Source organism: Prionailurus bengalensis, chromosome B2 (assembly GCF_016509475.1).
Source record: "Prionailurus bengalensis isolate Pbe53 chromosome B2, Fcat_Pben_1.1_paternal_pri, whole genome shotgun sequence".
Lineage (NCBI taxonomy): Eukaryota > Metazoa > Chordata > Mammalia > Carnivora > Felidae > Prionailurus > Prionailurus bengalensis.
Genome location: NC_057349.1, coordinates 34,121,324 through 34,137,058, shown reverse-complemented (window position 1 = coordinate 34,137,058; position 15,735 = coordinate 34,121,324). Strand labels below are relative to the sequence as shown.

At 39.0% G+C, this 15,735-nt stretch overlaps 1 protein-coding gene across 1 annotated transcript in view; it reads left to right on the top strand.

Moving 5' to 3' along the window:
• The window catches only part of SLC26A8 (solute carrier family 26 member 8), an 83,822-nt gene that overhangs the window by 42,751 nt on the left and 25,336 nt on the right, over positions 1 to 15,735 (top strand). The window contains exons 8-10 of the mRNA XM_043592968.1: positions 2,351 to 2,433; positions 13,218 to 13,365; positions 14,660 to 14,773. Of these exons, the coding sequence (XP_043448903.1) occupies positions 2,351 to 2,433; positions 13,218 to 13,365; positions 14,660 to 14,773 (345 nt within the window). The remainder of the gene's footprint in view (positions 1 to 2,350; positions 2,434 to 13,217; positions 13,366 to 14,659; positions 14,774 to 15,735) is intronic.

The following is a 15,735-nucleotide window of genomic DNA, read 5'->3' as shown; positions in this document are numbered from 1 at the left end:
TTTTGTTTTTAGATTGCACATATAAGGGATACCATACAGTATTTGTCTTTCTCTGTCTGGCTTATTTCATTTAGCATAATACCCTCCAGGTTCATCCATGTTGTCACAAATCAAACCCCCCTCTCTCTTTTTTTTTTTTTTTTACCTTAGAGTGTGATTGCAGAGGGGGTCAGAGGGAGAGAGAGAGAGAGATTGAGAATTTTAAACAGGCTCCACGCTGAGCGTGGAGACCAACGCAGGGCTTGATCCCACCACCCTGGGATCATGACCTGAGCTAAAATCAAGAATCGGATGCTCAACTGACTGAGCCACCCAGGTGCCCCAAATCAACCCTCTCTTGAGAGATAGCAACAGCAGGAATCATAGTGACATTCCTTCAAGCAACCTCAAAGGCAATGAATGTTAAGTTACAAGGAAAGGCAATGAGTATAGAGAGTGCTGTGGTTGACTATGGCTGACAGATTAGTTTGTGAGCCACAGTTAAGACATTCCTTTGGGAAATGCTGTAAATAATTAGGATGCACCGTGGAGTCAGGTGGGGGAGGAAACTGAGGTCCAGCAGTAAAAGTCAGTGGAGACTTAGAATTGTTGCAGTTGAGGGACGCCTGGGTGGCTCAGTCGGTTAAGCGGCTGACTTCGGCTCAGGTCATGATCTCGTGGTCCATGGGTTTGAGCCCCGTGTCGGGCTCTGTGCTGACAGCTCGGAGCCTGGAGCCTGTTTCGGGTTCTGTGTCTCCCTCTTTCTCTGACCCTCCCCCATTCATGCTCTGTCTCAAAAATAAATAAACGTTTAAAAAAATTTTTTTAAAAACCATTAAAAAAAAAAAAGCATTGTTGCAGTTGAGACATTAAACTTTTTCGTGACCTACTTTATACTCAAAGGTTACCAAAGCCTGCAATGCATTCCGTATACTTATGTCAAGTCAAGTGATTGGGAACACTTTCTGCCAAGGAGCAAGGGTTAGAGATATCATTTCGAACTGGGGAAAGACCTCCATGTTTCCCCTGGCAGTGAAGAAAATGGGAGAGGGAGGGTAAGAGCTGTTCTGCCTGAGGGTATAAAAAGCTTCTTACAGCACCCACCAAGACACTACTGTCTGGATGTGCTGGAGGAAAAACACCCACCAGTCTGTCCTTAACACAGTAGCGTCAAACAGTAAGGGAAAGTTTCAAGGCAATATCTGGGACCCAGGTAGAATACACTGATAAATAATTCAAGAATCCTATAGCTATAAGAGCTGATGCATATTTTAGGTTCATATGTATATGTGTGTGTATTTGTGGATGTGTTTATGTAAGTTGTACGGCAAACACCAAGAAAGCATCAAAATAGCTGTCTTTGGGTGATTTGTTTCTGCTTTTTAATTTTTCGTATTTTCTCTGTGTTCCTTTATAAGCCAATACTACCTTACATCGGAAATAAAAGAGTTCCTTGGCCAGTGTGTACACTTCCTGTCCCTTAACTAGGTAAAGAACAAAACTCTTCTCTGACTCAGGCTATGATCCAGATTCTTCTTTCCATTCCGATCTGTAGGGTTCCCCGGTGTTTTCATCAGATCACAGCATCACAGGCAAACCAATTGCGATCCTGCTTGCTGTCTGGTTGAACTCGCAGAGCAGATTTATGTGTTGGTAGGGAAAATGGGGTACAGCAGCTCCATATTTATTATTCTAAGACCTGGGCGTTGAGTTCTGCCGTCACTGGCTTGATTTGCTTTGGTGTGAGGTCTCTATAAGGTGTCACAGCTGCTGGGTTGTCTATTTTCCTGCTTGTTGAAATGGAAGGGAGACTTGCCATTTTAGGAGGAAATGAAAGGGGGATTAAAAAAAAAAAAGGCAAGTAATTGCTTTGCTGAAGACTTTTTCTTTGTGCTGTCAAACGCTGCTCCATTATTTATTATTAAGGGTTAGTGGGTTAGTCAGTAATGATTCTCAGTATACCTCAACAATCCCCCAACGGATTCTTTATATTGACACAGAGTACCTAGATCTAAAAACTTTTACACCTGAGGCCTTTGTATAGCTATTACCTGAAAACATGTTTATATTGGGTCCAGATGTTTAAGGTTGGTGAGGACATCCATTTGTTCCCATTGTTATGTCAGAGACCAAGGCTGAATTTGCTTTTCACTCTGGCTACAGTGCTAACAAGAGGTTCGGGAACCAAGAGCCAGAGAGGATTTCTGCCATGCCCGCTCCACGGACCTGGCCCCCACTCTCTCTCCAACCTTCATGTGTAGGAAGTGCCACATATCTCATTCCCTGTCTTGCCAGAGGCTATAAGCTCTACTCCTAGAAGCAAAACATAGTATTTAGATGATCATATGCATTTTTTTTTTAACCCCTACAGATTCTTGGCTTCACTGCATTTGCAAACAAGATAAGCATAGCCACAGAAACCAGCAGAATGCTCATCGATATGATTCCTTATAGGTCAGTAACTCCACTTTTCAGGATTACTTTTCCCTCTGTGTTAACCTTCGCTTAGCCTCTGACCAGAACAGCCTGATTGATGGTCTCCACTAGCAGTCAAATTTGGGTAATGGGCTCAAATTCATTTTAGAATACAGAAGCTCATGAAGGAGGATGGGCTAAGACAACCCTGTGTTTTGTCTTTGCTCAGCCTCTTAACTCTCATAGTTGAGCCAGTCTCCTTACACAAGGAAACTGTTGGATGTGCTGGAAACCAGAGAGATTCACGAAGTTTTTTCCGCAGTACATCATGAGCCTTCTCAACATTTGTACCCATCTAACTAACCCTCAAGGATGGAACAAGAGATGCCTCTTTTCCTGGCCTCTCTCCTGGAGCTCAGTGCTCAGGAGATGAGTGTTCCTTTCTGTCTTCACCCACTTAGACTGAATCGGGGTCCTTAAACATTTTCTTACTCGGCGTAGGAAGCTATCTTCGAGTAGTCTGGCATATGCAGTTCTTAAGGACTTGCGGTTAATTTACATTATAATTCTTACCGGTGACTATGGGTCACTCTTGCTTCTGTTAAGAAAGTTTAATTTCCGTAACCCTGATCAGATGCGAGCGCTGGATCCTAACCACTCGACCAACAGGGAACACCTCGTAACCTTGATCGGATGAATCACTTTGGCTAAGGAAGGCGATACACTGCAGTTTCTCCACCCACAGGCAGGCTCTGGAAGAGCATTGTTCATTTCCTAAGGCTGTTCAGTAAGGAATACTGCAGAGTCCGCGATTCTGGCAGACTCCAGGATAACACAACGTAGGCTACTTTGATGAAAGCAGATTGGATTAGTCTCATGTCCTACCAGTTAGTTCTCCGTGAAATCTGATGATGACTAAGTCACTTGAAATTCTGTTCAATTAAAAAAAAATGTGAGCAGACCACCGAGGCACCAGGAAGTGCAATGGTAAATAAGACTGAAAAAAATAACAATAACAACAAGACCGATGTTTTGCATAATTGTTTTATTTCGTTTGCACCTCACAGTAGTACTCCTTTTTATGGCTGAGGAAACTAAGGCTTACCGAATTTAAATTACTTGTCCGTGATCACACAGTCGGTCAAGGGCAGAGCTACTTTTGAACCCATTTCTCTTTAATTCCAAAATTTATGATTATAATCACTCTATCATACACACTCAGTATGCTTCTGTTATTGATGACTTAAAAACCACACAGTCAACTTTTGCTTATGTTTTATCCTAAGATTCAGAGTATAGATACACAAGTGAGCATTTCAAAATGTAATTTTAGGTATTGCTTTGAACTTCCCTTTTTTTTTTTTATTTAAAAAAAATTTTTTTTTTCAACATTTATTTATTTTTGGGACAGAGAGAGAGAGAGCATGAACAGGGGAGGGGCAGAGAGAGAGGGAGACACAGAATCGGAAACAGGCTCCAGGCTCTGAGCCATCAGCCCAGAGCCCGACGTGGGGCTCGAACTCCCGGACCCCAGATCATGACCTGGCTGAAGTCGGACGCTTAACCGACTGCGCCACCCAGGCGCCCCATGGACTTCCCTTTTTTTTATTATAATGTATAACCATTTATACACTTTATTTTTTTTAATTTTATTTTTTATTTTTTCAAATTTACATCCAAATTAGTTAGTATATAGTGCAACAATGATTTCAGGAATAGATTCCTTAGTGCCCCTTACCCATTTAGCCCATCCCCCCCTCCTACAACCCCTCCAGCAACCCTCAGTTTGTTCTCCCTATTTGTGAGTCTCTTCTGTTTTGTCCCCCTCCCAGTGTTATATTATTTTTGTTTCCCTTCCCCTATGTTATCTGTTTTGTCTCTTAAAGTCTTCATATGAGTGAATTAATATGGTTTGTGTCTTTCTCTGACTAATGTCACTTAACATAATACCCTCCAGTTCCATCCACATAGTTGCAAATGGCAAGATTTCATCCTTTTTGATTGCCGAGTAATACTCCATTGTATATATATACCACATCTTCTTTATCCATTCATCCATTGATGGACGTTTGGGCTCTTTCCATACTTTGGCTACTGTTGATAGTGCTGCTATAAACATGGGGGTGCATGTGTCCCTTCGAAACAGCACACCTGTATCCCGTGGATAAATGCCTACTGGTGCAATTGCTGGGTCATAGGGTAGTTCTATTTTTAGTTTTCTGAGGAACCTCCATACTGTTTTCCAGAATAGCTACACCAGCTTGCATTCCCATAAACTTTCCTTTTTATTATATATTTATCCAAAGTTGCTAAAGATTAGAAAAATTGAACAATTTAAGTTAGTTCTTTCTGTGTCCGTGTCCCCTTTTAACCTAAGCTAAGAAAGAATTAAATGTGAGAGAACATCAAAAAGGAAAAAACATAAATATTTAATGTTTACTAACATAGATTTAGGCAATAGATTTCATTTACTGTATACTTCTTTGGGACAGCCACAGTATATATTTTTTTAAGTTTATTTATTTATTTTGAAGGGGGTAGGGGGCAGAGAGAAGGAGAGAGAGAATCCCAAGCAGGCTCTGCACTGTCAGTGCAGAGGGGCTAGAACTCACAAACCGTGAGATCATGACCTGAGCTGAAATCAAGAGTCAGATGCTTAACCGACTGAGCCACCCAGGTGCTCCTGGGACAGCCACATTCTCTTTTTTTTTTTTTGGGGGGGGGGGGAAAACAGCCACATTCTTAACTAACTTCTTAAAAGAACAAAAAGGGGAAATTTAACAAAAGGTTAAATATCTAACTGCCGTTGAGTATTTAGTTATATTTCTAACTAGCTCATTACCTGGAAAACACCCAGGTGCTTGTAAGTTGTAAGTATACAATAAATAGGGAACTAACATAGACATAGTTAAATGGCGAAGGAAAAGATATTCAAAAATAGGAATTTAGATTCCTGTACATAATAATGGTGTGAAATAGGAAAACAGGAGGAGATAGTGCTTTGAGTACTTTAAGTGATGCTTCCTACTTTAAGGAAAATGAAATTAAAAATGCATAAACTAATAAATTTTAATTAAAGGATTAAAAATACATCACACAATTTATTTTAAAATAATTTTTCCAAGTGGTATGTAATACATTGCTCATTTTACTGAATTTAGATTTTACACAAAACTTTAGAAGTCAATTTTGAGTCATAAAACTGTGTCTTGGTGAAATGATAAAAATAATCAAAAGAATAAACATTTCAAATAGTAAATCTCATCTAAAACACTTAGATTTTTTTTTTTTACTTAGAAAATAAACCTAGAGGTATAGAAACCAAAGCATATTTGTGCTTCCAAACTCAGTTTAAAGGATTATTCTATGAATCTATGGGAAAATAACACTGGCCCCCAAATCGTGAAAATTTCTTTTCCTTTTTTTAGTCTGTTAATGTCATGATTGATTTTTGAATGTTAAACCAACATTTCATCCTTAGATAAACCTCACTTGGTAATCGTGTATTATCATTTTATATATTGATTCACAAAGATGTTGTTAAGAATTTTTGCATTCATGTATATGAAGAATATTGTCCTGAGAGTTTCTTTTCTTGTAATATCTGCATCTGGCTTTAGTATCAGAGTATTGTCGACATCATAAAAGGAATTGGGATGTATTCTCTTGTCTTTAATTTCTGGAAGAGTTTCTATAGAATTGGCATTATTTATTTCTAAAATATTTGGTAGAATTCATCAGTGAAAATATTTAGGCCTGCCTGGAGTTTTCATTGTGGGCAGGTTCTTAACCAAAAATTTAATTTTTTTCCTACAAATTTAATTTTTTAATAGTCTATTAAGTACAATTATTATTAAATTACATAAGCATTGTCTATAATTCAGGTTATCTATTTCTTCATGAGAGTACTGTTAGTTTTTGTGACCCACAGAATTTTTTTAAATGTTTATTTATTTATGTATTTTGAGACAGAGAGTGAGCATGAGCCTGTATGAGCAAGGGAGGGTCAGAGAGAGAGGGAGAGAGAGAGAATCCTAAGCAGCCTGCCTGCTGTCAGCACAGAGCCCAGTGAGGGGTTTGATCTCACAAACCATGAGATCATGACCTGAGCTGAAATCAAGAGTCAGATGCTTAACAGACTGAGCCACCCAGGCTCCCTGGTGATTGAACAAATTTGCCCATTTAATCTAAGTTGTCAAATATATTGGTAAAAAGTTATTTATGTTCTCTTACTATCTTGTTTTAGTAAACAGCATTATTAATATATAACTTATATACCATAAAACTCACCATTTTAAAGTGTACACTTTTGTGGATTTTAGTATATGCTCAAAGTGGTACAACCATCATCACCATCTAATTTCAAAATATTTTATCACCCCCAAAAAGAAACCCTGTCCCATTTGTCCCTCTCCTTAGCCCTTGGCTACTACTTTATCTACTTTTTTTTTCTTTTATTTTAAATAAACTCCACACCACACGTGGGACTTGAACTCACAACCCCCAAATTCAAGAGTCACATGTTCTACCTACTGAGCCAGCCAGGTGCCACTCAATCTATTTTCTACCTCTAAGGATTTGCCTATTCTGGAATCATAAAATATGTGGCCTTTTGACTCTGGCCTCCTTCACTGAGCATAATGTTCTCAAGATCCATCCATATTGTACCATGGATCATTCCTACTTATGGCTGAACAGTATACTTATGGTATATATGGATATACCACATTTTGTTAATCAGTTCATCAGTTGATGGACATTTCAGTTATTTCCAGCTTTTGGTTATTATGAGTAGTGCTCCTATGAACATTCAGGTGCCAAGTTTTTCTTTGAGTACCTGTTTTCTTCCCTTTTGAGGATATACCTAGGAGTAGATTTGCTGAGTCATATGGTAACTCTATGTTGAACTTGTTGAGGAGTTGCCAAACTACTCTCCACACTGCACCATTTACTTCCCTGCCAATAATGCACAAAGGTTCCAATTTGCTCCTTCTGGTCACAAAGGTGCAGACAACAAGGTGAGCAGTCATTGTTGTTGTACCTCACTCCCATTGTTTCAAGTCCCTCCCCCTCTGGCAAAAGTGACTTCCAAGGGATTTAAAGGACTGGCACCCCATTTTTTCTTCTTCATTTTTTTCTTTTTCTCCCCTTTTGGAAGTCATACATTAAAGATTAGGACATTAAAAAATACCTGCACTTACAGGGAAAATTAGAAAATAACCACACATGCCTGGAGAAAGGAACAGGCTCAGAAAAGACCTGAGAAAACCTTAAGTTTAACGTTTTCTTCAACTGAAGTCTTATCCTTGACACAAAAACACCCAACAACAACAATAACAAAAAACAACAAACCCTAGGAACGGGGAGAATCTGATTTCCAGAGGTACTACATTATTAGATTCAAATATCCAATGTTCAACAAAAATGTCAAGGCAGATAAAGGAACAGGAAGTATGGCTCATTAAAATGAAAACAACAACAACAGAAATTGTCCTGAAAAAGACTTCATGGCAGATCTACTAGACAAAGACTTGAAAACAATTGTCTTAAAGATACTTAAAGAACTAAAGGAAAATGTAGAGAAAGTAAAGAAAACAATGTATGAACAAAATGGAAATATCAAAAAAGAAATAGCAAACTTAAAAGAAACCAAAAAGAAGTTATGGGGCTAAGAAGCACAATAACTGAAAGGAAAAATTCACTAGAGAGATTCAAAAGCAGATTTGAACAGTCAGAAGGAAAAATCAGTGAACTTGAGGATAAGATAATGGAAATTATTGAGTCTGAGCAACAGAAGGAAAAAAGATTAGAGAAAAATGAACAGAATTTTAGGGACTTATGGGACACCATCAAGCAGAGCAACACACACTCAGTGGGAGACTCAGAAGGAGAAGAGAGAAAGAAAGGGATGAGAACAACATTTGAAGAAATAATGGCTGAAAACTTCCCAAACTTGATTTAAAAACATGAGTGTAAACGTGTAACTCTAACAAATTCCTAGTAAGAGGAACTCAAAGAGACCCATACCTAGATATATAATCAAACTTCAAAAGACAAAGAGAATCTTGAAAAGGAAAAGAGAAGTGACTCATACGTAAGGGCTTATCAATAAAGTAATGAGAGACTTCTCGTCAGAAACTCTGGAGGCCAGAATGCAGTGGGCCAACAAAGTGCTAAAAGAAAAAAAAAACGTCAACCAAGAATCCTATATCCAGCAAAATTTTCCTTCAAAAGTAAAGAAGTTAAATCATTCTCAGATAAATAAAGGCTAAGCGAGTTTATTACCACCGGACCTGCCTTGGAAGATATACTCAAGGGAGTTCTTCAGGGTAAAATGAAAGGATAATTTACAGTAACTTAAAGCCGTATGGAGAAATAAAGGTCTCAGTAAAGGTAAATATTGGAAAATTATAAAAGCTAGTATTATTAACAATGGTTTATAATTCAACATTTTATTTTTTACATAATTTAAGAGACCAGTGCATTTAAAAAAATCACTAGTTTATGTTTTGAGGTATACAATGTATAAAGGTATAATTTTGTGACATCAGTAACAGAAAAGGGTATGAATAGAGCTGTAAAAGAGCAGAGTTTTTGTACGTTATTGAAGCTAAGCTGCTGTAAATTCAAACTAGAGTGTTATAACTTTAGGATGTTAAATGTAACCCCCATGGTGACCACAAAGAAAATAGTTATAGAATATATACAAAAGGAAATTAGAAAGGAATTTAAACATTTCTCTACAAAAAAATCAACTAAACACAAAAGAAGATAGTAATGCAGGAAATGAAGGACATATAAAACTATAAGACATGTAGAAAACAAATGGCAAAATAACAGAAGTCCCTTCATATCAGTAATTACTTTAAATGTAAATGGATTAAACTCTCCAGTCAAAAGAGAGATTGGAAGATTGAATAAAACACATCATCCAACTATATGCTATCTGTAAGAGACTCATTTTAGGGGCACCTGGGTGGCTCAGTCAGTTAAGCGTCTGACTCTGGATTTCAGCTCAGGTCATGATCTTACAGTTGGTGGGTTCGAGCCCTGTGTCAGGCTCTCCACTGACAGCACAGAGCCCGCTTGGGATTCTCTCTCTCCCCTCTCTCTCTGCTCCTCCCTTGCTCTCTCTCTTGCTTGCTCTCTCTCTCTCAAAATAAATAAATAAACATTAAAAAAAAAGAGAGAGAAGTGCTTTAGATCCACAGACACAAATAGATTAAAAGTGAAAGAATGAGAAAAGATATGCTAACCAAAAGAGAACAGAAGTGGGTATACAAATATAAGACAAAACAGGCTTTAAGTTTAAAAAGTTTACAAGAGACAAAGAAGGACATTATATGTTATAAACAAACCAATTATTTGTATGCTATAAATAATCCAATAATTATTAAGCAGTTATGAACATTTACACACCTAATGACAAACCGCCAAAATACATGAAGCAAAAAAGGACAGAATTGAAGGAAGAAATAGACAGTTCTACAATAACAGTTGGTGACTTCAATACCCCACTCTCAGTAATAGATAGAACACCCAGGCAGAAGATAAGTAAGGAGACAGGTCCTAACCAACACATAATAGACCAATCAGATCTAGCAGACATACACAGAACACTGTACTGAACAACAGCATACACATTCTTCTCAAGTGCACATGGGCTACTTTCCAGGATAGACCACACATTAGGTCACAGATTGTCTCAATAGATTTAAAAATTAAAAAAAAATTTTTTTAATGTTTTATTTTTGAGAGAGAGAAAGAGAGCATGATGGGGGAGGGGCAGAGAGAAAGGGAGACATAGAATCCAAAGCAGGCTCCAGGCTGTCAGCATAGAGCCTGACACGGGGCTTGAACCCATGAACCGCAAGATCATGACCTGAACCGAAGTTGGACAATTAACTGACTAAGCCACCCAGGTGCCCCTAAAAAAAAATTTTTTTTAAAGATTTTATTATTAAGCAATCTCTATACCCAATGTGGGGCTTGAACTCACAACCTGGGGATCAAGAATCACATGCTCCATTGACTGAGCCAGCCAGGGGCCCTAAGTCTCAATAGATTATAAAAGATAGATATTGTACAAAGTATTTTCTCTGACCACAATGAGATGAAGTTAGAAATCAATAACAAAAGTAAAACATAAAAATTCACAAATTTGTGGAAATTAACACACTCTTAAACAATCAATAGATCAGAAGTCACAGGAGAAGTTAGAAAATACAGAGACACATGGAAACAAAAACACAACATACCACAACATACAATACACAAAAAACAGTGCCAAGGGGTAAATTTATAGCCATAAATGCTTGCATTTTAAAAATAAACCAACAAACAAGATCTCAAATCAACAACCCAACTTTACAACTCAAGGAAGTAGAAAAATAAGAATGAACTAAACCTAAAGCTAGCAGAAGGAAGGAAACAAAGATAAGAGCGGAAATAGATGAAATAGAGAATAGAAAGACAATAGAGGAAATCAATGAAACCAAAAGTCGGTTCATTAAAAAAATCAACACAACTGACAAACCTTTAGCTAGATGCTCTAAGACAAAAAGGGAAAAGATCAAATCAGAAATTAAAATGAGGATATTACTACCAATTCTACAGAAATAAAGATGACTACAGAATAAAGATGACTATAACAGAGTACTGTTACTATGTGCCAACAAATTTGATAACCTAGATGAAATGAAAAATTCCTAGAAACACAAAATCTACCAAGACTAAATCATGAAGAAAAAAAGTCTGAATAGACCTATAACTAGTAAGGAGATTGAAACAGTTATCAAAAATATCCTGGGGCACCTGGGTGGCGCAGTCGGTTAAGCGTCCGACTTCAGCCAGGTCACGATCTCGCGGTCCGGGAGTTCGAGCCCCGCGTCAGGCTCTGGGCTGATGGCTCAGAGCCTGGAGCCTGTTTCCGATTCTGTGTGTCCCTCTCTCTCTGCCCCTCCCCCGTTCATGCTCTGTCTCTCTCTGTCCCAAAAATAAAAAAACGTTGAGAAAAAAAAAAAATTAAAAAAAAAAAATATCCTGACAAAGAAAAATCCTGACCCTGATGGCTTCATTGGCGAATTCTACCAAGCATTAAAGAACTGTTCAAACTTTTCCAAAATATTGAAGAGGAGGAAACTCTTTCCAACACATTCTATGAGGCCAGCATTACCCTGATACCGAAGCCAGACAAAGACACTACAAGAAAAGAAAACTTAGGAACATTGATGATCAGTGATACAAAAATCTTCACAAATATAAGCACATGATAAGACACAATATTACTAATTATTTGGGAAATGCAAACTGAAACTATAGTGAGATACGACCTCATACCCATTAGGATGGCTACTGTGTATGTGCATACGCACACACATACACATACACATACATATATATGCGCATATATACATATACCTATACCAGTGTGTGTGTGCATCTAAGACAGAAAATAACAAAAGTTGGTGAGGATATAGATTTCTTTGTGCACTGTTAGTAGAAATACAAAATGGTACAGCCACTGTGGAAAGCAATATGGTGGTTCCTCAAAAAATTAAACATAGAATTACCAGATGATCCAGCAATTCTACTTCCGGATATATACCCCACAAAATTGAAAGCAGGGTCTTGAATAGATACTCATGCACCCGTGCTCATAGCAGCATTATTCATAATAGCTAAAATGTGGAAGAATTCATAAGTGTCATCAACGATGAATGGATAAGCAAAATATATATACATATCATTCAGCCTTGAAAAGGAAGGAAATTCTGACATATGCTACAACATGGTTGACCTTGAGGACTTTATGCTGAGTGGACTAAACCAGTCACAAGAAGACAAACCCTGTATGATTCCACTTACATGAGGTGCTTAGGGTAGTCCAAATCATCAAGACAGAAGGGAGAATGGTAGTTGCCAGGGCTGGAGGAGGAAGAAATGGAGAGCTATTGGTTAACTGGGTTTCAGTTTTACAAGGTGAAAAGAGTGACAGCGTGGATGGTGGAGACGGTTGCGCGTTCCGAGTGTATTTAACACCACTGGATGGCACACTTAAAAATGGATATGATGGTGGATTTCTTGCAATGCATATGTACCACACTGAAAAGAAATGAGGGGGAGAAAACTATAGGGGGGAAGGTGTAGGTAGAATTGGAAGTAATTTATATAAAAGAGGTAAAGATGTAAAAAATGTACATAAAATTATACCCTAAAAGATTTGAGTGTGAATAGAAGGGGATTCATTGGGATTTTGGCTCCAAACCATCTTAGATGTGGTATCTGCCTATTGTTTATCCACTGGTATGGTCTCTAACAGTGTAGGTGGGGCCATTTTCTGTCAGTCTTTGTGGTTTGCCTATCCTATTTGTTGCTATTGCTACATGGCAAGAATGTCGAACTGGAAGATAGCAAGTGTTCTCTCAGTGGCTTTTGTAACCTGGCTGGGTTTCCCGGCAGTTTGGGCAGGCTGCTGCCTCAGTACTCTTCTATCTTTTGTTGTTATTACTTTCTTTTTTTTTGAGAGAGACAGTGCGTGCATGCCAGCAGGGGAGGGGCAGAGAGAGAGGGAGAATCTTAAGCGGGCTGCAGGCTCAGCACGGAGCCCAACGCAGGGCTCCCTCTCACAACCCTGAGATCATGATCTGAGCCGAAATTCAGAGGCCAAAGACGCTCAACTCACTGAGCCAGCCCGGCGCCCCTCTTATTGTTAGTTTCAAAAAAGGGTCAGGCCTGCCTGCCCCACATGATAAGGCTGGAGTGGGGAAGGAGCCAATAAATGGTTCCTGCTTTCTAGGAATAATTCCACCATTTTATTCCAGCTTCCTGTTTCCTGTGATGCCAGATTTGAACATTCTTCCTGAATTAATTTTAGAAGCCTTCTCCTTAGCTTTAGTGAGCTCCTCTCTGCTGGTATTTGTGGGCAAGAAGGTTGCCAGTCGCCATAACTACCGTGTTAATTCCAACCAGGTGAGATGAGAAGCATTTCTGTTATTTCCTCTGACCCTTAAGTCTTTGTTCTCCAATCTGAGCCTCCTGTCAACATGAAGATTGCATTTTTTTTAATGTTTATCTTTGAGAGAGACAGAGCATGAGTGGGGGAGGGGCAGAGAGAGAGGGAGACACAGAATCCGACACAGGCTCCAGGCTCTGAGCCCCCTGCCCCCATGTGGGGCTCTAATCCATGAACCGTGAGATCATGACCTAAGCCAAAGTCTGACGCTTAGCTTAACCACTTAACAGACTGAGCCACCCAGGTGCCCCAAGACTGCATTCTTTTGTAACTAGAGAGTCAGTGAGACCAAAATTTGAATTATAATTACCAAAGGATTTTTGAGAAGCATGGCATACTTAACTTTGAAGCCACTTAAATTAACATGAGTGTTATTCGCCCAGAACAGCTATGGTGTGGGGAGGCAAGAAGATAACATATGGCATCATGTTGTTAAGCTAGCAGAATTCCTCTCCTCTTAATTTCATCCTCCTTTCCAAGTTCTTAGGAGTCAACCACATACCGAGGTGCGATAAGAAATGCTAGGGAATATCAAAGCCAGGCTACTAGCATAATTAAATTGGTCTCCCAGAAACAGTCCTTGGTGTGTTTTTTTTTTGTTGTTGTTTTTTTATCTCCCAACTATTCTGAGTTTGGCCCTTTTCCTAGAACTCAAAAGAGAAATGTGGAAGAAAGAGTTGTCCCACTTTGATTTTAAGATAGTATGGAAGGAAGGGAGAAAAATTAGTATTATGTTTCCTCCTGTCATCCGAAGTCCCAGTGAAAGGGAATAATAAGACAAAAATTTCATTTCTCACTTTGAAAAAGTGCTTTTCTTAGGATGGGTAGCTAAAATGAAGGTTCAAGTTAATCCGGAAATCAGATTTGCCATCCTTTTGTTCTTTGTAAGAGTATTTCCGGGGCGCCTGCGTGGCACAGCCGGTTAAGCATCTGACTTCAGCTCAGGTCATGATCCCGCAGTTGGCAAGGTGGAACCCCATGTTCGGTGCCACTCTGACAGCTCAGAGCCTGGAGCCTGCTTCACATTCTGTGTCCTTCCCTCTCTCTACCCCTCTCCCGCTCATGCTCTCTCACACTGTCTCTCTCAAAAATAAACATTTTTTTTAAAAACGGAATATTTCTGTGTTGTTTGAAGTGAAGTAAACAATCCTGTCTTCGTACATAGGAAATGGACGGTGTGTCTTTAGCTCAAACCCAAGTCTGCCTTCTTCAACAAACAGCGGGCCTAACACGTTTGCCATGTCTTTCCAGGATTTAATAGCCATCGGCCTTTGCAATGTCGTCAGCTCATTTTTCAGATCTTGCGTGTTTACTAGTGCTGTTGTCAGGACTATTATCCAAGATAAGTCTGGAGGAAGACAACAGGTATGTTGAAATAGAATCTTATTCCTAATATAAAAGCATATTTATATCTATTCACATGTATATTCCCAGAAGGGGATTTTCTTAGTTTAATCATGTTGCTGCTTTAATGTTATGTTTGTTAGGCAAGATCTCTTGGAGGAACCTGGATTTCACACTTGCCTAATTTTTTGCTTAGATTTTTTTTTTTGGTCTTAAAAGCTATTTGTCAACGTTGAACTTGAAAGTCATTTTCTATAGAAATATGATTCTATTTTAGTGGTTTCTATGGATTAGTCTGTAGAAACCTATTTTCCATGTAGCATACCCTAAAGAATAGTATTTCAGGTAAACTAACCATCACCTATTTTTTTTTTAATTTTTTTTTTTAACGTTTATTTATTTTTGAGAAGAGACAGAGCATGAACGGGGGAGGGTCAGAGAGAGAGGGAGACACAGAATCGGAAGCAGGCTCCAGGCTCTGGGCCATCGTCAGCCCAGAGCCCGACGTGGGGCTCGAACTCACGGACCGTGAGATCGTGACCTGAGCTGAAGTCGGACGCTTAACCGACTGAGCCACCCAGGTGCCCCTAACCATCACCTATTAACATTGCTTTCTATGGAAGGGTATATTCCCGGTCCTAGTCTGGGGAAGTAATAATACAACTCTCCCCATCCTAGCTCCAGAACTAGAAACTTCCCTAGCTTCCTCAAGGGGCATGACAAGAGCCTTTCATGAGAGAGAGTAAGGCCTTTGTCTAGATGGGCCTAGAGATTTTATGACCGTTCTGCCTTTGAATATGAGAAAATTATCTTCAGGTGCTCCGAATTAGTAAACTAAATGTGTGGGGCAGAGGGGAGAGGGGGAGGGAGAAGAAGAGGGAGAGGGAGAATGCCAGCAGAGAAGGCTCTAAAGGTGAACTCCGTCTAATTGCAGGCATGATATTTTATAAGTCCAATGTTCATGGGTTCTGAACTAACTAGAT